Raw genomic sequence first — 25,012 nt, forward strand, 5'->3', positions numbered from 1 at the left:
TTTTACAAATGAAGAAACCCATACTCAAAGAGATTAAGTGTTTTGCCCAAGATCACACAGTTTGTAAGCTGTAGCAGAGGGAATAGAACCCAGATACCTAGACTTTAGACCCATTCCCTACCCTTTTATCCTCCCCCAACCCAGCCCACTCCTACCATCTCACCACCACCATGATTTCTTTCTCAAAGTTTCCTTTCCAGAACCACATAAAATAAAAGCTCTTTAAATAATGGTAAATATGCAAGTTCCAGAGACCCCATTCCAGCCAATTAAATCATGATCGCTAGAGTGGAATCTAGGGATCCGCTTTTAAGATCCTAAGACAAGCTCAAGTTTAGGCTCACTGCCCTATGCTGATAGGTCAGGGGTTCTAGAAGCGGTTGTGATTGAAAGAGGAGTCGACGAAGTGTGGGGGGTCCAGGGAAGGATCTGACGTCCGAGGAGAGATGTCCAAGGAGGGGCCTCGAAATGAAGCAGGTTGTGCATGAAGTAGGGGCTGGGGCTGGGGCTCGGGGGTGAAGGCGGAGTCTGAAGTCGAAAGAGGGGTCTGGGGTCGGAGGAAGAGTCTGAGATAGGAGGATAAGGATCTTGGAGTCCAAGGAGGGGTCTGAGGTTCGAGGAGTTTGGCATTAGAGACAGTATCTGGGGTCGACAGGAGGTTTGCAGTCAGTGAAAGGGACTGCGAGCCGAGGAAGGAGCCTGGAGTCTGAGGAGGATCCTAGCTCAAACTGGAAGGAGGAAGGGGTTTGGTCCCTGGGCTACGTAAGGTGCCCCGAGCCACTAAGGTCGCGCTTACCGCGTGCTCTCTTCCCTCCTGACCCCCGACTGCGCGACCCGGACCCGTCCTCCAGGCTCTGCATCCACACCCACACCCCAGCCTGCGCTCTCAACGCAGGCTGACAACGCTAAGCAGGCGGGGCCGAGTCAAACCCCTACGCCCTCCAGGGTCTGGGTTTGAGGCGCCCCCTCCCGGCGGTCCAGGAGCTCAGGCCCCGCCCTCCTCCCTCCTCCCCACCGTCTCCCCCGCCTCAAGCCCCAGCCCGGCCCCCGCCGCCCCACTTCCGGCAGGCGCTGCGCTGCTGGGGGCGCGGGCGAGGATGGCGGCAGAGAACGAGGCCAGTCAGGAGAGCGCCCTGGGCGCCTACTCGCCGGTGGACTACATGAGCATCACCAGCTTCCCGAGGCTGCCGGAGGACGAGCCGGCGCCCGCGGCCCCTCTGAGGAGCCGCAAGGACGAGGACGCCTTCCTGGGAGACCCAGATACCGGTGAGGCCCGCTGGCCCCGTCCCTGACCCCTGGGACGTCCCCGGTCCTCCTCCATCTACGCGAAGCATCACCTCCAGCTCCAGCTCCAGCTCCCTAATTCATTCCCTTCCTTCTGGACCTCTCCCTTCTCCCTTGTCTCTGTTCATTATCTGGTGGGGCTGGGGATGCATTTCTTCCTTGGAGGCTTAGGATGCGACAAGGGAGAACGATGCTAGGGACTGCAGTAGGAGGGGTTGGGGTTACCCCCTTGGGAAGAACCAACTAATAAGGAAGGAACGTTGGCGGGGAGTTCCTAAGGAACAGCTGTGATCACCTAGAAGAGGATTTTCTCTAGTCACAGAGAACAGGATAGGAGAAACCAAGTCAGAGACTGCAGCAGGATGGATAGAAGCTAGGTCTTGAGAAGAACTTCCCCACAGCCAGGGATTGTGGGAAGGAGAGACCATGAGAAGAAGCTGAGAATCTCTTCGTGTCCCGGGAGGGGTAAAGAGAATATGATTCCCATCCATCTGCGAGTGATGGGTACTGGGAGACAGGGGGATGGACTGCATGACCTCTCAAAGTCCTTGGGGACCAGAGCACCTTCGCTGCCCTGTGGATACCTCACCCCTCCCAGAGCAGTGGATCAGGCCAGGATGTTAGTAAGGTACCCTGCCCCCTAGGAAGCAGGCTCCAGAATTTTACTGTATTCTCTTCAGCCCTCTTCAGGAACTGCAAGGGGTTGGAGTAGGGAGGGAGGAGACGGGGCTTGGGGGACACCTGGGGCTGAGAGCTCTCTGAGCATTTCTTCCCTAATGCTCTTTCTCCTGTCCATGTGGCTCAGCTCTCTGTCCTCCCCTCCATTCTTCATCCTCCATCCTCCATCCCCCATTCCCTCAACGTCACTTCCTGGCATTAGAGCCTCCTTCTACTTCACTCTCTTCCTCTCAGTGCCTGCACTTGAGCCCTATCCCTCACCAGCCTGGCAGATCCTGCTTCTCTTGCCCAGCCCTCTCTGGCCTGGCCCTTCTGTGGCTACTCCTAGCCTGACAGCCCCAAATTCTTTCCGCCTCCACAATTCTCCAGTCACCTGGCCCTGACCAGCAGCCCCTGCCAACCTGACTATCTTGTACCCTTCCTGGAGGGGGTTTGAGGGGAGGGTGGGGAGGCTTATGGTCATCACATGTCAAAGCCGCAGATTAAAACTTCTTTTCTGAAGGGAGTAGCCCTGGAATCAGGAGGTAGTTGGGAGAGAAGTGGGAGGATGTGTCCTGGTGGATACCAGCCTGAAACCAGGTCCTTTGTTCAGGAGCCAAGAATACCACTTATGGTCCCAGCACTGCCCTGACTCACTGTGTGACAATGGGCACACCTACCCTGACCTAGGTCTTAGTTTCCTCTTCCAGCTCAACTGGGAATGCCTATCTCTCCCAATCTAGAGATTGGAAACCCCTGATATGTTTTATCCTCCTTTCCTATGAATGTCTTAGCATTTATCAAAACCTGTGATTATTTATTTGTGCAACCTTTGATTATTCCATGTCTATAAGCCCTGTGAGGATGGGATCATGACTGTCTTGTTCACCATCCTTTCTGCACCATCGAGCACAGTGCTAAGCTTTCAATAAAAACTGTTGAAGAAATAAATGAATGAAAGAGAAGATCTCAGGATGAAAGAATGGCAAGGGAAGGGTTCTCAAACCTCAGGGAGTTCCTTGAGGAGTTAATACAGGCTCTGCCCTCAACTGTATAAAAATCCAGGAGAGACCCTTGTCACCTGAGTTTCTAGGAAGCTGCACCTTATGCCAAGTTATGCACTAAGGTTCCAAGGACCTTGCCATCCTACCTGTGTAGTCATTTCAATACCATGTCTCCCAGCACTACTTCCAAGCCCCAAGGCTCCTCTGGCCCAGCTGGACCAGCCTGCTGGCTAACATGACCCCCTGTGTTCTCAACCTGCTGGTGCCACCTGATGGTACTGCCCCATCCTCTTATGCAGGACTTTGGTTGTGCCCAGCTAGCCTCTAGCCTGCCATTCCACAGAACCAAGTGCCAGGCACCCCACAGCAGGCCTTGTGGAAAACAGAGCTAGATGGTGACCACTCCAAGACTGGCGAAAACTTTCTTTGCTCTTTTCTGAGCTCCAAGCCCATGTGTTCTTCTCTCTCCCAGACATCTGCCTCTAGATGTCCTGAAAGTCCCTCACCTTCAACATGTTCCATGCTGTACTCATCCTCTCTTCCCCATACACCTGTTCGTCCCCCAATGTCATTCTCAATTAATGACACTGCCATCCATCCAGTCCCCAAGGTAGAAGCCTAGGAGCCACCCATGATTCTCTCCCTTCTGCTCACTTCTAAATAGTGGTCAGATGCTCTCTGTCTTCCTCCTAAGTATCTTCCAAATTCCATCTCACCATCCCTGTCATCACCACTGTAGACTAAGCCACCATCCTCTCTTATCTCTATTACCCATAGGCTTCTAGCTATTCTTCCTGCTTCCTGACTCTCCCCCACCCCCTCCCAACCCAATCCATCCAGCACCCTGCATTTCTGATCATGTCACTCCCTGTTTCAAAAATCTTTAGTGATTCTCCCCTCAGAGGAGTAAGCAAGCCAGGGACCAAGTCAACTCTGTTCAGGGTTCATTTGTCATAAACCCAACTAAAACTGAGCTACATCTAAAAAGAGAATTTTATTGGGTAGTATAACTGAAAAGTTCAGGATATAGGGCTTCAGGCATAGCTGCATTGAGGTACCTGAAAAAGATTTGGATTTTCTCCATCTTTTGCTTTGCCTTCATTTTTATGGGCTTCATCTTCAGAAAACCTCCCATCTTGTGGGAGCAAGATGTCCCCAGTAGCAACAGGCTTACATCTTACCACCTTAGCAACCTAGACAAGAAAGTCTTTCTCTTTCCCAATATTTTAGCAAAAAACAAAACAAAACAGAGTTTGAAAATCATTGGTGCTGGTGCTGGTCACGTGAACGTGAACCAATCACTGTACAGAGGTGCCTGTTCTGATTGGCTAGGCCTAGGTCATATACTCACTCTGACCAGGAATGAGGGAATGAGGAAGGAGAGGGGGGATTTGGTGTTCTCTAAAAGAAAATTGAGTGGGGAATGGTGACTAAGCAGATAAAAATTAGATGCCTACTAAGCCAACTGCCTTCAGACAACTCCTGCTGTTGTCCCACAAATTCAGAACAGCCAAAATTAAACTCATCCTTTTTCTCCCAAATGACTTGTTTCTTCTGGTCCCAGACTAGCCTTTTCCCAATGTCCTGCTGTTGTCCTTACACATCAGCAAAATCAATGGTATTGCTTCCCCACCACTTACACAGTTGATACTCAGTAAATATTTTTATTGAATAAATGGAAAACAATATTCATTTATATTATATATTCATAATAAATTATTGGTAGAATAAGAAGTCTTGAATATATCTAACTCTGATGGGGCCATAGCATCTTCACCTCCTGGCTCCTCATATCTGATTGGAGAAAACAGATTTAAGGACAAGTGCCTGGAAATATCAACTTGAATTAGTTTATCAACTGTAAATCAGTTTTATTTACAGACTCTGGTGCTGGTGCTGAGGGTTAGAAGCAAGCATGATCAACTGAAGGAGGCTTCCAGAAGACAAGTCTCTTTTTTTAAATAGAAATTAAAAAAAAAATTATATGTTCATGGTGAAAAAAAAGAACAGTGAGAAAATATAAAAGTCCTCTTCTCCATTCTTATCTCCTGCAGTTTTTCCTATTTATTTAAAAATATATGTATTGATTTTAAAAAACAAAAGAAATATATGTAAGTGGTAAAAATTTCAAACAAAAAATTCTCCCACTCCATCTCATTCCCATCTTCAGTATCTTCCCCCAAAAGTAACCACCATGAAGAATTTCTAAAAATTATCTATATATGTGTGTGGTTTCTTATTTATACGAAAGAGGGGAGTATGGATTATGGAGGTCCTTGAACACCAGGTTAAGGAGCTTGGATTTTTATCATTTTGGCATTGATGAACCATGATAGTATTTTAAACAGGAAAATGTAACAGTCAATTCTTAATATTATCCCACAGACTTTTAAAGGGGTTATACTCCTAGGCCATAGTAGCAAGTGTTCAAAAATATTTTGAATGAATGAACTTTTAAAAACACATTGTGAGTACAGTCACATATTAAGGTCAAGGTATCAGGCTATTTCTTTACTATTCACAAACACCCAGGACCTTTAGACCATTTAGAGACCTGGGTTCAAGGCTAATATGTCCCAGAGGAGGGAGACTATGGGATGGAAGAGGGTCTCAGCCCTGGCCAGGGTGGAAAAGAAATGGAAATAACTTTGAGTGAGCACCTACAGAGTGCCTGGTATACATCACCTTTTTGAATCCTTGTACCATCCAGCCAGTTAGGGATCAGCTCCATTATTAGGGTGAGGAAAGTGAGGCTCATGACTTGAAATGACTTGTCCATAGTCACCCAGCAGGTAAGTAGCTTTCAAATGTCCCCTGCCTCTACTTTTATTATCCTTAGATCCGTTCTCCAGATAGCAGCCAGAGGGATCTTTTTAAAACACAAAACAGAAGGCTTCACATTCTTGCTTAAAACTCTCCAGTGGCCTCCTGTGGCTCTCAGGGTAAAATCCAACCTTCTCACTAAGCCCTCAAGGCCCAGCGCATCTGCCCTAGCCTCCACCTACTACTCTTTCCTTTCCCCTTGCTCACCACACCAGAGCCACCCCAACCTTGGTTATTTGTTTTCTAATGCACCAAACTTATTCCTACATTAAGGCCTTTGCACCTGCTGTTCCTTCTTTGTGGAACACTCTACACACTCACTCCTTGCTCTACATATGGCTGGCTCCTCATCCCTTAGTTCTCAGCTTATAAGTCACCTCTGCGAGAGTCCTTGCCTGACTTCCCCAGCTAATTGCCTCCAACATGTACCATTATTCTCTATCATTTCATCCTTTTTTGTTGTTGTTGTAATTCTATTCTTTTTTTAATTGAAGTATAGTTGATTTACAATGTTGTGTTAATTACTGCTGTACAGCAAAGTGACTCAGTTATACATATATACATTCTTTTTCACATTCTTTTCCATTATGGCTTTTTAAAAATATTTATTTATTTATTTATTTTTGGCTGCGTTGGGTCTTCGTTGCTGCACGCGGGCTTTCTCTAGTTGCAGCGAGCAGGGGCTACTCTTTGTTGTGGTGCGCGTGCTTCTTATTGCAGTGGCTTCTCTTGTTGCGGAGCATGGGCTCTAGGCACGTGGGCTTCAGTAGTTGTGGCCCACAGGCTCAGTAGTTGTGGCTCACGGGCTCTAGAGCGCAGGCTCAGTAGTTGTGGCGCACGGGCTTAGTTGCTCCGTGGCATCCCGGCACGGGATCTTCCCGGATGAGGCTCGAACCTGTGTCCCCTGCATTGGCAGGCAGATTCTTAACCACAGCACCACCAGGGAAGTCCCTCCATTATGGCTTATCACAGGATATTGAATATAGTTCCCTGTGCTATACAGTAGGACCTTGTCATCCTTCTCTTTCTTCATAGCACCTGCCACAGCTTGTAATGATATACTCCTTTGTTTACTTGTTTATTATCTTCTTCCTCCACTGGTTTTCAAAACCCATGAGGGCAGGAACTGTTTGTTCCTTTCCCCTAGCATCTAGCATGGGACCAGACAAATAGCAGGCCCTCCATATTTGTTGAATGAATGAATGGATGGATGGATCGCGAAAACAAGGTTGGAAGACAGGGCCCCTCCGCTCAGTTTATGGAGCTGCCTCCTTGCACAGAAGGCTGGGCCCCAGCTGAGGCAAGATCTGGTTTCCAGGGAGGACCCAACCCCTGCCTCTCCAGGAAGTGTTCTCAGCCCTGGGTCCTGGGTCCCGGGCGATGTGGCCTAGGGATGGGAATCCAGCCACCCTGCTGCCCAGTTGGGGGTCCCTGTCTCTTCCAAGCGAGGACCACCCCCCACCCCCCACCGCCCTCCCTGGGGTGCATGGGGAGACGCTGAAAGGGGAGCAGTGCTGTCTAGTGGAGTTTGGGGAGTGGGGGCCGAGAGAGAGGGGGACGCAGAATAGCCCCGCCTAGAGGGCGGGTAGGGCCGGGTAAGAGGCGCCCCGACCGACCCCCGCCGCCCGCAGACCCGGACTCCTTCCTGAAGTCAGCGCGGCTGCAGCGGCTGCCGTCGTCGTCGTCGGAGATGGGCAGCCAGGACGGGTCGCCGTTGCGGGAGACGCGCAAAGACCCGTTCTCCGCGGCAACGTCCGAGTGCTCCTGCCGCCAGGACGGGCTCACGGTCATCGTCACAGCCTGCCTCACCTTTGCCACCGGTGTCACTGTGGCGCTCATCATGCAGATCTACTTCGGGGACCCCCAGGTGAGGAGGAAGAGGAGGGGGAGAGGAGAGAACCTGGGGAGGAAGGGTGAAGAAGCGCTTAAGGAGACCTTGGGAACTGAGGACTGGCTGAGTGGTGAAAGGGGGCCAGCAAATGGAAAGGGGAGAGGGCGGTGACATGGGAGAGGAAGGTCTCAAGGGAGGGCCTCCTGGGCGTGAGGCGGACAGAGCTCAAAGAAGGGAACTGATCAGGTAGGAGGCACTTGAGGTAAGGAAAGAAGACTCTTAGGGGAGAGTCAAGGGGATAAAAGGGCAGGGCCCTCATCCCCACCCTCTGTTGGAGGTTCTGGGGTTAGTGGAGGTGCCTTAGGGAGGCAGGGGGCCCCTTCTGCCCCCACCTAGTCCCCTCCCCCTTCCAGATCTTTCACCAGGGCGCTGTGGTGACCGATGCCGCCCACTGCACATCGGTGGGCATAGAGGTGCTCAGTAAACAGGGATCTTCCGTGGATGCAGCTGTGGCAGCAGCCCTGTGTTTGGGGATCGTGGCTCCTCACAGTTCTGGCCTGGGCGGGTAAGAAGCTCCCAGCTGCGGAGGTTGGGGTGCCCCAGGCCTCCTTCTTTCTCTTGGTCTGTGGGCCTCATGTGCGCTTCTCCAAGTTTGAGCAGAGGGGCAACTGGGCCCCATCTCCTTGCATTTTCTCTTTCTACACCCAATCTTACCCCTTTCTCTTTACATGGAGTCCAAGGAGGTGTTTTCAGAAGATTTTTCTTTAACTGGGAAAAGGATTTCATAAACTCTAAAGTGAGGTACACAGTTGGGGGTATACTGTCATTAATTAAGGCTGTGATACTTCAACTTTTAGCGTTTACAAATCCTTAAAACACATCCCTGTGAGTCTGATGAAAGCAATGGATCCTCTATCCTCAAAAAATACACCCCAGGGTAAGACCTCTTAAAACAGAGACTATAAACCGGCCACCCATGGGCCACACCCGGCACACAGCCTGGTTTAGTTTGCACACTTAAATTTTTAAAAATTTGGTTGCTGATGTTAAAAAATTGAGAATTTTCATAAAAATCCAGATTTCTAACATTTCTTGAACAATCAGGAGACCTAATAACATTGGGCCTACATTCTCACCCGGCTGCAGTTATCTGGAGCTGAATAGAAGCTGTTTCCCATGATGGGGCTTGTACTGTCCACTTGGCCATAGTTCCTACCACTCCCTTTTGTTTAGCTGTCCTGCTTTCCCTATTATGTTAGCTGGCAGCCCAGTTATCTCAGATGTAACCCCCATCTCAGATGGAAGCAAACCACAGAAAAGGGACAAGCTGACTAAGTCCATATCTTGGCTCCTGAAAGACCAGCCTTCCAGGCCCTACGAAAGAAATTCCACTTTTGGTTGTGTACAGTCTGTCCTTACATAATTCAGTCCTGGGAGAGGGAGAGGGACGTACCACAGAGGCAGGTGCAGGAAGCTGGCAGGGGTCCAACTGTGGTAGGAGGTGGGGGTGGAGGGGGAGCAGAACATCCCGCTCTCCCAGTCTCTGGGTTTTCCCTTGTCAGGGATTAAAGGCTCCAATAACAGGCTGGAAGAGGTCCATGGACTCTGGGTCCCCCAACCCCTTGATTTCACTCCCCACCCTGATAGGGTAGCTGAGTCTCTGAATCTCTGCTGGGGAGGAGCTCAGACACCTGACTCCTGATGACAGACTGAGCCTTTAGCCATCAGCGTGGGGGGCTTGAGGAACAGCAGGCTAATTGTTCGGAGGAGTGGCATCTTATCATCACCCTCCCCCTTCCATGTCTCTCCTAGTGGGGGTGTGATGCTGGTACATGACATCCGACGGAATAAGAGCCACCTAATTGATTTCCGAGAGTCTGCCCCAGGGGCTCTCAGAGAAGAGGCCCTGCAGAGATCCTGGGAGACCAAGGTGGGGACCCTGGTGAGAAGGTGGGGGGTGTCTCCCTTCACTGCCCTTCTGCTAACCCAAGCATTGCCTTGCTGAATATTTACTATGGAGGTGAGGGAAAGAGTTAAGCAGGATGCTCTTAGGCTCTGAGGGAGATAGGCAGCCCCCAAAATAAAATAATGAACCAGGACTTCCCTGGCGGTCCAGTGGTTAAGACTCCACGCTTCCACTGCAGGGGATGCGGGTTTGATCCCGGGTAGGGGAAAGATCCCGCATGCTGCAAGGTGCAGCCAAAAAAATAATAATAATAATAATGAACCAGAAAATCTGATTGTTTGATAACAGGCAGTGCAGCACCACATTACTTCTCTGGTGACCTTGCCTATCTGGCACATAAGAAGGAAGAAAAAGAGCCACTGAGCAGTCTGAGATGTCACAAAGTAGCTGCACTATCACTCACACATCTCATTCTGAGGCTGTCATTGGTAACTTTCCTAGCCCGTGACATATTGGAACTGACATGACATAGAGGAACTGCTGGAGGCAAACCCACTATCTACTGAGAGCAAAGGAGGAAATAGAATTACTTGGGAAAATAGATATTTAGTGCAGTGGCAAAAGCCAAACACACCCCTGAATTATCACAGTTCAGAGTAATGGTGGTGTTAATGAAAAGGTTAAATGAAGGTCACTTGTCCACTGTTTTAAAAGGCAAGAGTAGGTATAATCCAATCTAGACAGGTTTCCATCTAAATTGTTATGTCTTGGCTCTTAAAAGGGTTTGCTTACTTTATAAATCCCTCAGCTATGACAGATAAAGGAGGCTTTTCTGCATTTGCTGATAGGAAGTCAGGGAGGTGGGAGGGATGCCTGCTGGGGACAGCTTGTCCCTCCTCTGGGATACTTGGCCTGTGTCTCTCCCCTGTGCCAGCCCCCATCCCTGGCTTGGGGCTCTGAGGAATTCAGCCCAGCACCCCCCCTTCCAGTGACCTGGTCTCCTCTCTCCCTCACCTGCCCGCCTTGCCCAGCCTGGGCTCTTGGTGGGGGTTCCCGGAATGGTGAAGGGGCTACACGAAGCTCACCAGCTCTATGGCAGGTAAAGGTTCTCCCCCTGGGGACCAGGGGCCCCTGCCTGCACTCCTCCTTGGGTGGCCTTCTCCTACCTTCCTGGATTCTTCCCTTCCCAACTCCCCCCTCCTAATATCCCCTTCCCTTGCCAGGACTCTCCTTCCCAGGAACCCCCCTCCCCCCCCAGGACCCTTCTTCCTCCCCCCAGGACCTCCTCCACCCCCTGCTCTCCGGCTCCCCCAGGCTGCCATGGTCCCAAGTCCTCGCCTTCGCAGCAGCTGTGGCCCAAGATGGCTTCAACATGACCCATGATCTAGGTCAGTGGGGCCTGGGGGTGGAGGGAAAGGCATGAGTTTGATGGAGAGGGGAGAGGGAACCTCTGCGATTTAGGTCCTAAGCCAGGAAGTGCCTCTCTTCCAGTTTGCTCCTCAGACCCCCTCCCCACACCACCCTACCTTCACTGGGAGGGATCCTCCAATGGGGAGGGGGATCTGGGATTGGCCCATATACACCACCACTACCCCCCCCCCCGTAACAGTCTCCTGGGGGGCCGGAGGGCTTAGGGCCGGCCTCTCAGCCCTCATCCACCCCACCTGTTGCGTGTACAGTCCCGACACCCCCATCCCAGCCTCGTGTCCCTGCCCGCAGCCCAAGCCCTGGCTGAACAGCCGCCACCCAATGCGTCTGAGCGCTTCCGTGAGACGTTCCTGCCCTCGGGTCACCCGCCACTACCTGGCTCACTGCTGCGACGGCCTGACCTGGCGGCGGTGCTGGATGTGCTTGGCACCTATGGCCCCGCTGCCTTCTATGCCGGTGGCAACCTCACACTGGAGATGGTGGCAGAGGTGAGCGTGTGGGGCACCCCCGGCCCTGTGGCGGAAGACCCTACTGCAGAGAAGTCCTCTTCCCCCTTACTTCCCTGTCTTTGTTTCTGCATATATTTACTGCGGATTCCATTTACTTGAAATTCTAGAATAGACAAAACTAACCTCAGAATCAGATCAGTAGTTTGGGGAATTGGAGGGGTTGACTGGGATGAGGCACAAAGAACCTCCTAGGGTGATGAGAATATTTTGTCTTGATTGTGAGAGGTACCTTTGAGCTCCCCAGGGCTGGTACCAACCTGTATAGTGGCCTGTCCTGGCCCTCCCAGGCCTGGTGGAGACCCAGGATCAGCCTCAGCTTCCCTGAGCCCACAGTCCCACCCTGCTCCCTGGGTTTTCTAGGGACCGAGGGAGACACCATCTTCACTGATGACTCAGGACTGGGGAGGATCGACACAAGGGCTTTACCACCCAACCCCAAAGAGTCTCAGTCTGAGGCAGTAATGGGTTCTGAGAACTAGTGTTGATAGTTCGAAACCACTAACGGAAAATTATGTTCAAGATAAGGATACACAGACCAACTCAGTGATTGTCTCATCTGTACAATGCGGGTGGTTATGTCTATCTCTGCCATACAGTTGTGGGAATTAAACAGGTCCACCATTCATTTCACTTTCATGGAGAGCCTGCTCTGTGCCAGCTTCTGTGCTGGGCATTGGAGTTATGGATGTGGTGATAGATGCCTGTCTCAAACAGACATCCCTGGAAAGTCCAGCAGCGTACTGGTTTTAGATCTACTGGGTCCAGGGACTCCTTCCACATTGTAAGGACTTGTTCTGTATCTCTTTCTTTCGGTCTCACAACTTTACTTTCCTCTGTTTGAAATCACTCTGTCAGATCCTTTCCACACCTGCTCTCCAGCAGCCATCCTTCTGGCAAGCCATCCCAGAGAAAAAGCCTTTCTCATTCAAATAGTTCCAGCAAAGCCTCAAGGTTATGTCTCACAGCCCATCATAGGTCTCATGACTATTCCCAAACCAGTCACGGTAGCACAGAAAAGGAATGATCTGATTAGCCAGACCTGGGTTGCATATCCTCTCCTGGTGGTGGAGAAGGGGATGAAGGAAACTCTAACAAAGACCATCAGAGCTTTAAGAGAGAAAAACCCAAAGCTGAGTTTATTAACTTACCAGACAAAGCCAAGAAATTCAATGTGTAGGTCACTGAGGGTAGATTAGACATCACAGGCTTCAGGTACTTAAAAGTACTAAAAAAGGAGAGGATTCCTAGTGGTTATGCTAATTTAGAATTAAAAATTAGCATGCTGGATAGAATGAGCCCATCAGTTTGTACAAGATTAGATCATTGGTCAGTAAAGTGCTCAGTTATGTCCCGTAAGGGTTGTCCTACGAGGGTCATCCAGAGTTCATGGTTTTGGAGTGGTTTTAGTTAGTTACAGTGAAATGCAGAATTCAGTTTTGATATCTCCTAGGCAAGTGCTGCTGTAAGTGGAAAATCTTCCTTCTACATAGGCAGAGGGCAGTATGTGCAAAGACATGTAGTCATGAGTTCAGGACCTGCAGGTCACTCTGGGTCGCTGTACAGAGCTCATTGGGGAATAGCAGGACGTGAAGTGGGAGAGGTAGGCAGGGGCCAGATCACAAAGGGCCTTGAATGCCAAGCTAAGGAGGTCATTCATAGATTGTATCCAGTACAATGTCTGGCACATAGTGGGTGCTTATTGTTAGTGCTTTTCCCCTTCCTTTTTCCTGGGGTACCCACAGCTGATGGGGTCCCTAAAGGCCATGATGGGAACTGCAGAAGGCACAATATTTGTAACCATTTGATCTGTGTATGATCCAAACATATACCTTAGGCTAAACCGCATGCTCACAGTGTGGTGTGTGACTCACAGTGGTGGGGGTCATTCTCTCCCCTCCAGGCTCAGCATGCAGGGGGTGTCATAACTGAGGAGGACTTCAGCAACTACAGTGCCCTCTTGGAGAAGCCTGTGTGTGGCGTGTACAGAGGTGACCTCTCCCCCAGCTCCCAGGGTCCCCACTCAGGAGAGGCCTCCCAGTCCACGGCCACATCCTTTTGGCCTAGTGGCTCCTCCCCATTTCACAAGAGAGAAACCGAAGCAATGAGCTGCCTTAACAGCCAACCGTTGAAGCAAGCCAGAGTCAGCCTACTTCTAAAGTAGTTGTGGAGTCAGTTACCCTAAATATTTAGGATATGGGGAGGGAGGTCTGGTCAAAGGCTAAGGCCTGGAATTTGGGGTTCTGGCCATAGGTTTTCTTTTTTTTTTTTAATAGATTTATTTATGTATTTATTTATTGGCTGCATTCGGTCTTCCATTGCTGTGTGCGGGCTTTCTCTAGTTGCAGCGAGCGGAGGCTACTCTTCGTTGCGGTGCAAGGGCCTCTCATTGTGGTGGCTTCTCTTGTTGCGGAGCACAGGTTTCAGGCGTGCAGGCTTCAGCAGTTGTGGCTCGCGGGCTCCAGAGCGCAGGCTTAGTAGCTGTGGCGCATGGGCCTAGTTGCTCCGCGGCATGTGGGATCCTCCCGGACCAGGGCTCGAACCCATGTCCCCTGCATTGGCAGGCGGACTCTCAACCACTGTACCACCAGGGAAGCCCCATAGGTGTTCTTGATTCAGGGTCTGTGTTGCCTCAGCCTGCTCCCCAGCCCCACACTCACTGCCCTATGCTTCCTAAGAAGAGTCCATAAGACCAAAATCCATCTTAGCTTCAGGTTAGAACAAACCCTTCAAGACAGCCAGAGACCTGGCCCCTCATTGTGCCAAAAGGAAACTGAGGCCCAGGGGAGGAATGGAACTTAACCTGCCAAACTCAAAACCGGTGAGGAACCCAGAAAGCCAAGCATTATGACATGGGTAGACTCCATGTTTGCAAACCCAAAGTGGTAGGTTCCTGAGTCCCTCAGAAGGTTCTCAGGCTTTCTCCCCTCGAGGAGGCCCAGATAACCTCAAGCTCCAGGAGAGGCTGCCTCTGCATTCAGGTTTCCAGGCCTCAATCTCTTAAGCCTGATTCTTCTACCAGAAGTGGCGTTATACTGAGCAGAGGAAGAGCATAGCTTTGGAGCCAGGAAGACCTGGGTTTGAGTACCAGCTGTGCCATTCACCTTGAACAAGCCACTTCCCACTCAGAGCCTTGTTTCCCTCCTTAAAATGGAGATAATAATAGTGCCTACTGCTCAGGGTGCCCATGAGGAGGTGATGAGATGATGTTGGAAGTTATCCTGATCAGAATGGGTACTGAATGTGTAGTACTTGATTTCCATTTGCCCTCCGCAGCCTGGGTTGTCTTGGCAATGTCAGTACCTTGAGTACTCTAGGCTCCCCTTACCTCTTGTAACTTTGGACCAGCTTGCCTCTTTGTACCTCAGTTTCCTTACCTGTAAAATGGGAATGATAACAGTACCTGTTATGAGGATTAAATGAGTTAATTAGTTAACGTAACTATCATGTGTCAAATATTATTATTGTTCCTTTGATGTCCAAACATCCAATAACAGGGGCCTCAAATAGAAAGAGAAGTTTGCTGTTTCCAGGAAGTTTCAGGGGTGGGACCAGCAGGAGCCCCGAATAATATCCTGGCCTAAGGGAGGAGCTGAAAGGAGACACATGGTGGACCAGGACACTGGACATCTGGACACCTGTCCCTGCTCTGCCAATGGACTGCAGTGTGACTCTGGGCAAATCACAGTTTTCTTGAGCCTTAGTTTCCTCATATGGACGAGGAAACTAAAGACAAGTGTTCTGGGTTGGAGTCCTGGCCCTGCCCTTGAATTGCCGTGTGAACTTGGGTGGGTCCCTTTGCCTCCCAGTGTAGTTTTCCTACCTGATGAGGGGGTTCAGTGCAGTGGTTTCAGTCTGTGTGATGGAGGGATGTGGAGATGCCTTGACCTCTCTCCTGCTGTCGGTAATTTCCTGTCCTTTCAGGCCACCTGGTTCTCAGTCCCCGACCCCCACACACAGGCCCTGCCCTCATCAGTGCTCTCAACATCCTTGAGGGCTTCAACCTCACCAGCCTGGTATCCCGGGAACAGGCTCTTCACTGGGTGGCAGAGGTAAGGCTGACCTCCTCCACTCCACCCTGGGCCTGGGGACACTAAGAGTTGGGGGATGGGGTAGTGCCAGAAGGCCTGACTAAATCACCTCCAAGTTTTCTCACACAGCACCTGGTGTGGGTGCCGGGAGGGGCTTGGCAACCTCTTCCACACTCCTGCTCTGTTTTCAGACCCTGAAGATCGCATTAGCTCTGGCCAGCAGACTGGGAGATCCCGTCTACGATTCTACCATCACTGAGAGCATGGATGACATGCTCAGGTGGGTCCTGAGGGGCAGGACCCTGGGTACTGCAGAGGCAGTGGCAGGTGTGGGGAAAGAATCAGGTGAAAAGCAGCTGGTGGAGCAATAAGGCCTGAAGGCCCAAGTCAGTTTCAGCTCAACCCCAACTCACAGTGTGACACTAGTTGCCTCACCTTGCGCCTTAGTTTCCGCATCTGTACAACAAGGTGGTCTGCTTTATATAGCTCTCAAATTTTTTTGACCCTAGCAGGCACCTATATGGACCCATCTGTTCCCCCTTTTGAGTAGAAAAAGAAAGCCTAATAACAATGAAAAGAGCCCCCAAGCAAATACTAGAGGTGGTGGGGATTTTGATTCAAATGTACTTACATCAGCAGCATCACATAGTAAGATTGTGGGCTCTAGTCGGACTGTCTCAGTTCAAATCCCAGCCTCACCGTCCACTAGCTGTGCAGCCTTGGGCAAGTCATTTAAACTCTCTAAGTCTCAGTTTCTACAAGGGCCTGCCATTAACAGTGCCAGCCTCATGAGGTTGTGGTGCGGACTAAACAAGATCATACGTGCAAAGCACTTAGCAAGTTGTCTGGCACGTAATAAATATTCAACAAATATCATTGTTATTCTCAATTGGCAATAGAGGTAAGATTGATTACTATTTAGCTGCTACTATAACTGACTTAAAGGCTAGCTAAAGGAAAAATCAGAAGCCAAAAATATAGTTCATATAAATTTATACTGATACTCAAACAACCCTCTGTGAATTAAGTTGCAAATGATGAGACTAAATGAACAGCTAATAATTAAAAAGCAGAAACAGCAGCAACCAAAAACGAAAACCAGCTCAAGGCCACAAGGATAAAGCCTAAAAACCAAGCCTCCCCGCTGCCTGCCCCCAAACCACTTGAAACAAAACCCTCTGTGCCCTGTGTGTGGCCACTAGCCCTCGTGGGTGAAAACTGAATGGACGTCCTCAGTAATCCTTGGTGACTTGTCATTCTCTAGTCAGTTAGAATAACTAACTAACCATTATCAGGTAAAAAACCCTCAGTTGAACTTTAAAAATAGAAAATTTCATGTTTTCAAGATCAATGCATATTTAGCTCTAAAACACGAACACTTATGTTAAATTAATTTAACTAATTTATCCAATAAATAGTTATTGCTGTGCCAAGTCCTCCTGTGCCTTGAAGAAAAAATTCTAATAGCAAGTAAAGGTCCCTGTATACAAAACCCTCCTCTAGCTAAACTCTTAATAAAACTTTAGCTCTGGACTACAAACCCTAGGTTAAATGAATTCAGTTTGTTCATTCAAAACAATGAGCATCCCCTGTGTTCCAGGTACTTTCATAGAAAGGATTCAATAAATATAGTCAAGTAACTAAAAGACTTGACTTAAACATGAAATAAATTCAACATTGCCTCTAGAAGAAAACCTGAATAACACCTAAGTAAATTCATTCAGTTCAACAACTATTTCCTGTTTATTCCCTATATGCTAGGAATAAATGAGCCTCTGCTCTCATAGACCTAACAGTTCAGTGGGGGGAGGCAGATGTTAAGCAAATAATTGCACAAACAGACAGCACAAAGTGTGGTAGGTGGGGTGTAATGAGAGCCTATTGTGTGTTCATCTCCTACCTCTTGTCTTTTCAGCAAAGTGGAGGCTGCCTACTTCCGGGGCCAGATCAATGACTCCCAGACAGCCCCTGTCCCGCTCCTGCCCATCTATGAGCTAAATGGGGCTCCCACGGCTGCCCAGGTGCTGATCATGGGCCCTGACGACTTCATTGTAGCCATGGTCAGGTATGCCAGCTCAGACTCAGAACCTGGCACAAGAGATCATCTGGACCAGGAAGGAGGTGGTGGGGGGGTGGGAGTGAGGGCAGGCGCAGGGCTCACCTGGCCCTAACCTCGGCCCCCAGCTCCCTGAACCGGCCCTTTGGCAGCGGCCTCATCACCCCCTCGGGGATCCTGCTCAACAGCCAGATGCTGGACTTCTCTTGGCCTAACAGGACTGCTAACCACCCTGCGCCTAGCCTGGTAGGGCCTTGCTTTCCTCCTCCCCTGGGGACCCTGAGGCTAGGTAGAAGATGCAGTAGTATAACTGCTCCTCCCTCCCCACTTCTTCTATGAAATTATATTATAAAGAAAAACAGCCTAAACAAGGTGTCCACTTCATCCCCAGCCCAAGTCCAGGGCTTGGAGCCTGTTGGGTGCAAAGAAACCTCGTCCCATTCTGCTACCGTCTCACTGTGTGACACAGGGAAAGTCTTCCCCCCTCTCTGGTCCTCAGTTTCTTCACCTACTTTACAGTGAGGATATTGGCCCCCTTTTGATGCTTTGGGTACTTTTCAGCATTAGTAGCTTATGACTGTGTGATGCTGAGCACTATAGGGGCACTGAAGAGGGACCCAAGAAGAAAGGAGATGTGAATTATTGTCTGTTGTGAGAGCAGCATTCTTAACTCCCTGCAGGCTGGGACCCCAGCAAGACAAAGACAGATAGAGATGACCAGGGTGGGGATTATTCTGTTCTTTCTCATAGTCATCTTTCTTGGCTTGATCCCTCTCCTGCCACCCATGGTAGCCCCATAGCAGCCCCTTAGCTCAGTGGGCCCATTATCTACCTCAGTTATCCAGGGACCCTGCCCATTTCACAAACAGCAGACTGTGGCCTGGGGATGGGCCAGTCCCCATGAAGACTGCGCCTGTGGAAGATTCAGGAGAGAGAGATGTTGGAAGAATGGTGGAGTAGCCCTTTCCTGTCTTGTCCCGCCTCTTATTCCCCTGTGGTCTCGGTCCTCTGACAACAGGAGAACTCGGTGCAGCCAGGGAAGCGGCCACTGTCTTTCCTGCTGCCCACTGTGGTCCGGCCAGCAGAAGGACTCTGTGGGACCTACCTTGCTCTGGGGGCCAATGGAGCTGCCCGGGGCCTCAGCGGCCTGACCCAGGTGAGTTTTCCCCCATGATGGGCCTTTTGTGGCCAGGAGGCAAGCTGTGACCTGGGCTGCAGATGCCCCTCATGTCTCTGACTTGTCCTCATCTCCTACTCACGCAGCAAACATGGGCTGAGGCTGCTTTGTGCCAGGCCCATCCTGAGCACTGGGGACGTGAACTACATTGTTCTTAGCAAAAATGGAGCCCTGAATCGCCATGTCTTCTCAGGTTGCAGGGAAATCACAGGACCAGTAGAATTGAGAGGTGATAGAACATCTGGGCTGCCTGGGTTCTGTCAGTCTCTAGTCCCATCATGCCTCTAGTCAACATCTGAATAACAAGCAGCCTTCTTTAGGGTCTGCTTTTGAAGGGAAGGGCCTGCTACCTTCTAAAACACCTCACAACAGTTCCACGAATGTCTTGAGCATCTGATATATGTGTCAGGCCCGTACTTTGGCAGATGGTGAGTTAACAAACCTGAGCTTTGGAATCAGACACCTCTGGGTCCCTGCCAATTTCCAGCTGTGTGGTGTTGGGGAATTCACTTAACCTCTCTGAACCTCAGTCTTCTCATCTGTAAAATGAAGATAATAACAAATAGCTAACATTTATGGAGATTTTACTAAGTGCCAGGCACAGTGTTACATGTGGTAACCCTTTTAAGCTTCCCAACTTTGGGAGGAATCCTTACTTCTATTTCATAGATGAGGAAACTGAGACCCAGAGAAGTTAAGAAGTTAGGTTCAGTTTAGTAAGAATGGGCAGACAGTTTGGTTACAGAGCCTACCCATACTTCCAGCCACTAAGCTGAAAGTACCCACATTGTGCCCTAGACCAGCCCCAGCTATTAGCCCTCTCCTGGCCAAGAGGAAGGGAGGAGAGCCTTGGGTTGTATTAAAGGAGACTGGGTGCTAGTGATGCCTCTTCCCTAGCTCTCTCCAAACTCTGGAATGAATGGCTTTTTTTCTCTGGCCCGTGGTTTCCCCTCTGTAAAATGGAGACAGTCATCACGGGCCTGCCTGTTTTCTGGGGCTGTTGAGAAACTCAGATGACATCCCTGGTGTAAGTGTTCAAAAGACTAAGGAGTCTGGACCAGGGACGAAGGCTGTGGATTCCTGAACCCACACCTCTGGGACAGCCCTGACTTCTGCCCCTTGGCTGCCTACAGGTCCTGCTGAATGTCCTGACTTTGAACCGGAACCTGAGTGACAGCCTGGCCCGTGGCCGCCTGCACCCCGACCTGCAGACCAACCTCCTGCAGGTGGACAGTGAGTGAAGAGCAAAGGTCCCCATGGGGTGGGCACAGGGCAGGGTGGAGAAAGGGGCTCCTCCCAAGGGTGCCCCTGCCTCTCCCAGCACCAACTCCGTGCCAGTGAAAGTTTGGTTTCTTTTAACCAACTCCTACTGGAACAGTGGAAGATCTGCGGATTGGAACCTGTCCTGCCATTTCCTGGCTGTGGCCTTGGGAAATTCACGTCTCCACTCTGAGCCTCGGTTTTCTCACTTGTAAAATAAGATATAGTTGTTCATTTTGCAAACCATTCGTTCAACAGTTTGTATTGAATACCTACTGTGTGCCAGGCATTATCCTAGGTGCTAGGGATACTGCATTTATAGGCAGACAGGAAAAGAAATAAAGAAATATAAAAAAGCAAAACAAATGCTCTGCAGAGCATTAAAGCAGGATGATGTATATGACTAACTCGATGACTGGGGAAGCGTTCTCTTTGGTGACATTTAAGCTGAGATCTGGAGAGTGAGAGAGAGCCCACCAAGCAGAGAACTGTGGCAGGCTTTGTAGGCCAAGGGAACAAATGCAAAGAACTCACTGCAGGAATGGGCTTGGTGGTTTAGGAGTAGAAAGGAAACCAGGGTGAGTGAGGGTAAGATCAGATCAGAAAGCAGGCAGGGGTCAGGTCATAGACCTTACAGATTATGGTGAGGAGATAGACTTTCCTCTAAAAAGGACGGGTGCTTAATTTTGGACACAGCTTAATTTCATAACTGGGAAAGTATGTGCACCTTTGAGGAGTTTTTATTAGAACAATGTATTATGCTAGTCCAAAGGGGATACAAAATTGCATGAGACATGGTCCTTGCTTATTCGGTCTCCCCATTTTACAGATAAAGAAACTGATGTTCACAGAGGTTATAAACTAGTCAAAGACAAACCAATAAATGGCAGAATTGATATCAGATACATACCTGGTTGATACCAAAGACTCAGTTCTTTACCGCATGGCTCTTGATACCTCCTGGACTGAAGCATGGTAGAAGCCACAGACCTAATCCCTCAGTAGTCACACCCTGTGGTTGCTCAGTGACACTTGGATCCCGGCTGATGGGTGATGAGGCCAAGTCCTTGAAAATGAATATTGCTCAACTAACATCTTCAGGTCTCTGTAGAATGTAAGGCTCTGTGCTCAGTTACTGTGGGGGTGAGGGTGCTCATCCCAGCCCTCCCTTGAAGGGCACACAGTCTAAGACAGGCTATGATGAGCGGAGGCTTGGTGAAAGGAAAGTTCACCCACCTGAGGGCTCCGGGAGGCTTAATGGAAGAGGTGACAACTGGCTGGACCTTGATATATGAGCAGGAATTTGGCATGTGGAGGTAAAGAACACTCTGGACGGGGTCGGGTTGTTAAGGGGAACAGCTTGGGCAAAGCCAGAAAAAATGGCTCAGAGAACAGCCAGGGGGCCAGCTGGACTAGAGACGTTGTTTCCCAAACTTCAGAATTTATCCAGTACCTTCATGACTTTTGACAGATTTGCACACCATCTAAAGCATTATTTATATAATGTGTGTCTACAAATGGATTTCCTTTTTAACCTGAATGTATTTTAAAACTAAACCTTATATCATAATCACAAATGGAAAAATGGCATCATTTGCCTCAAATAGATGATAAACAGCTACAAAAAAATCAAATGTTTCTAGGTTTTAGTTAGACATTTTTGCCCATAGAATGTTCTGAGGTCTGCTCTCTCTTTTAAAGGAGATTAGAATGTTGGGGACCAGACTGGAACGTAGTCCTTTCTATTATCAAAAGGATTGAAAGTGAACCACAAAGGGAATATATTTCCAACTTGGTGATATAATGCTGTTTAATGCTGTTTAATGCTGTTTAATGTGTGTCTTTATCTCAAGAACTACCCCAAATCATCCCATTTGGGGAAGTAAGAAGATCAGATTTTTGCTGAGGAGCATTGGGAGGTGAGGTTACAGGGCTTACCATGGAGGTTCATGTTAAGAAGTATGGACTTCATCTAGTTGAGCATGGGAGGGATATGACACGATTTGTTTTAAGTAGGGGAGGTGGATTGAAGGGAGGAGAACTTAAGTCAGAGAAACACAAGAAGAAACTGGGATAATGGTCCAGGCAAGAGATGATGAAGACCTGAACTTATGCGAGAGAGTGGGGATTTGTTCATTTATCTAGAAAACACTTGTTTAACATTTACTGTGTCCTCACCCTGTTCTAGGCACTGGGACTCAATAGTGAACAAGACAGCATTTTTGCCTTCAAAAACTTACATTCTAGTGGAGAGAGACACAGTAAATAAATAAACAAGATGCAGGTAGCAGCAAGTACTTTGAAAGAAAATAAAGCAAGGTAAAGATGACAGGGGCTGCTATTTTAGATAGTGGCCAAAGAAGTTCTTGAAGACTGGAATGAAGTAAGGGAGCCAGTTTTGTGATTATCTAGTAGGAGAGCATTCTAGGCAGAGAGAACAGCAAGTGCAAAGGCCCTGAGGTAGGAGCATGTTTGGCCTACTTGAGGGACAGCAAGGAGGCTAGAGCAGAGTTAAGCAAGGGAGAGAGTAGAAGGAAATGAGGAGAGGAGTTTAGAGGGTTACAAGTTTCCAGATGATTTGGGGCATTAGAGGCCTTGGTAAGGACTTTGGATTTTATTCTAAGAGTCATCAAAGTTGTTGGAAGGTTTTGAGCAGGGCAAGTGACACGGGCTGACTAATGGCTGCTGTAAGGAAGCAGGACTGGAAGCAGAAAGACCCGTTAGTGGGCTATGTGGTAATCCTGGCAAGTAATGATGGCAGCTTGGCCTAGGCAGGTGGAATGAAGACCCCCAAAGCCAAGCCCTTTTTCCAATATTAAGAATGACTATACATTATCAATCACTTACTATATGCAAGGCTCTGAGCTTTGTGCATTGTGTGCCTTGTCTTCTTTAATCCCTGCAACAACTTTATGTGGTAGGTTCTCAGGTAATACCCATTTTATTATACATGATGAGACTGAGGCTCAGAGTACTAAAGCAATTTGCCCAAGGTCATACAGCTCCTTAGTAGGGCATCCAGGACCAGGACTCAGGTCTGACCGTCAGACTCCTGAGCCAGTGTTCTAAACTCTCTGAATGTGTATATGTTGGGGAATGGTTTTCAGGTGAGTTCACAGAGGAAGAGATTGAGTTCCTGAAAGCCAGGGGTCACCACGTGGAGAAGGTAGATGTCTTGTCCTGGGTCCATGGCAGCCGGAGGACCAACAACTTCATCATCGGTGTGAAGGACCCTCGGAGCCCAGATGCAGCCGGAGCTACCATCCTGTAGAGCAGCAGGGTGGGGCGGGGGTCTCTTCTCCCCGCCTTTGCATGTTCCTAGAGTCCCTCCTTCTCCCAGGCTTGGTCTCAGAGGGACCCCAGGGATGCCCCATATCAGGGGCCAGAGGGGATGCTTAGCAAACCCTATCTCAGAGTAACTGGAAAATTCTCCATCTGGAGGCCTGTGGTGGTGGCAGTGGTGGTGAGTGTCAGTGTCCACGACCAGGCAGGCAGGACCTTGAGGAGTCAGACTATCTGTCTGTCTGTCTCCTTTCCCTTAGCCATGCAGGCTCTGAGCTTAGGGCTGTGCTTGCAAACCCTTCTCAAGGGTCCTTGCCACCCCAGCATCTCCAGTTGGGCCTGACCTGGCCTTGTTTTCCAGCTCCCTTCTCCTGTCCCCAGCCTCATTTCTTAAATGACTAGGATTTTTTTAAATGGACCATCCTAGGGAGGGGGCGCTCCTCTCCTCCTCCCATCAGGTTGATTTGGGGGCCTTTCATCTGGGGTGGGCCCAAGGTGTGGGGTAGGGGTGGGGGTGGGGACCAGCTCAGGGGCTTCCATTTGCAAAGGGGAATTAAAGAAAGAATATTGCTTAACCATGGCTCTGACCTGATTTATGTTTGGCTGTGTTGGGAGTGGGAGTGAGAGAGGAGACCTTGGCTCACCTTGTCCCAGTAGCCCTGACTCCAGGGCAAGCTGGAGTCAACTTTGTGGGGGTTGTAACAATATCTGCTGTCCATCAAAGACTTGCACTAATAAAAATAATTACAATTATAGATAGAATCTATTGAACACTTAATGTGTACCAGGCTCTATGCTAAATGCTTTATGTAGATAATATTAATTACATTATAAATCTTCATTACAGACTTTATGAGGTTGGTACTAATATTATTCCCATTTTACAGATGGGACACTGGCAAAAAAGATTAAGGAGCTTGTCTAATGTTCCTCATGTATTAAGTGGAAGAATTGGGATTCAATCTCAGGATGTTGAACCCCTAATCTATGCTCTTAACCATTTGCACATCTACTAGGTAAAATATTTGTTATAAAGTATACTTTATACAGTATATATCAGACAATAAGTACCTTTTACAAATTATATTGTTCATGCATGAATGTACCTATCCATTATATTACAGGTACTTTGTTAGGCACTGGAGATTCAGGATTGAAAAAGACAGACAGTTTTTTTTATGGATTTGCAGTCTATAGGGAGTCAAACATTAAATAAATAAGGGCACAGATAATTAGGGTAATTGCCATCATGATAAACTCTATGAGGAATGCTATGAGAATGTATAACAGGAAAGGTAATCTAGTTCAGTTGTGGGGTGGGATCAGCAAAGGCTTCCCCAAGGTAATGAAGAGATGAGTAATACTGACAGAAAAGGATTAGATGTGGGGTGTGGGAGTGTCATTTTAGGCAAAGGGAACAGTGTGTGTAAAGGTCCCATGGTGAAGAGGAGAAAGAATGCCAGTGTATTCTTCCTAGAGCAGGGGTCAGTCAACAGACTTTTTCTGCAAAGGGCCAGATATGAATATTTCAGTCTTTCAAGCCATATGGTCCTTGTAGTAACTACTCAACTTTGCTGTTGTAGTGCAAAAGCAGGCATAGACATGTAACCAGATGGCTGTGGCTGTATTCCCATAAAACTTTATTTTACAAAAACAGGGTCCAATTTGGCTTAAGGGCACTAGTTTGCCAACCCCTATTCTAGAGCATACTAAGAGAATGATGGTATGTGATGAAACTGATGAGGTAGGTACAACATTCTTATGAGG

The 25,012-nt window shown here is 48.9% G+C and overlaps 1 protein-coding gene across 3 annotated transcripts; it reads left to right on the forward strand.

The window, feature by feature from the left end:
- The first annotated feature begins 1,063 nt into the window (after positions 1-1,063).
- On the forward strand, positions 1,064-23,820 carry GGT7 (gamma-glutamyltransferase 7). 3 transcript variants are annotated; one of them, XM_029221336.1, is made up of 15 exons: positions 1,064-1,266; positions 7,400-7,635; positions 8,013-8,164; positions 9,412-9,529; positions 10,537-10,604; positions 10,820-10,893; positions 11,225-11,421; positions 13,343-13,430; positions 15,364-15,491; positions 15,662-15,750; positions 17,386-17,535; positions 17,655-17,772; positions 18,545-18,682; positions 19,837-19,936; positions 23,071-23,820. In XM_029221336.1, the coding sequence occupies exons 1-15, from the start codon at positions 1,098-1,100 to the stop codon at positions 23,232-23,234; spliced, it is 1,989 nt and encodes a 662-aa protein (XP_029077169.1). In that variant the 5' UTR covers positions 1,064-1,097; the 3' UTR covers positions 23,235-23,820. The 3 variants fall into 3 exon arrangements, with proteins under 3 accessions (XP_029077169.1, XP_029077168.1, XP_029077170.1); XM_029221335.1 differs by having other exon boundaries at positions 1,076-1,266; positions 10,440-10,604; positions 10,764-10,893; positions 23,071-23,765; XM_029221337.1 differs by lacking the exon at positions 10,537-10,604 and having other exon boundaries at positions 1,076-1,266; positions 10,764-10,893; positions 23,071-23,764.
- Positions 23,821-25,012: the final 1,192 nt, after the last annotated feature.

Source organism: Monodon monoceros, unplaced genomic scaffold (assembly GCF_005190385.1).
Source record: "Monodon monoceros isolate NGI ecotype Baffin Bay Population unplaced genomic scaffold, NGI_Narwhal_1 Super_Scaffold_13, whole genome shotgun sequence".
Lineage (NCBI taxonomy): Eukaryota > Metazoa > Chordata > Mammalia > Artiodactyla > Monodontidae > Monodon > Monodon monoceros.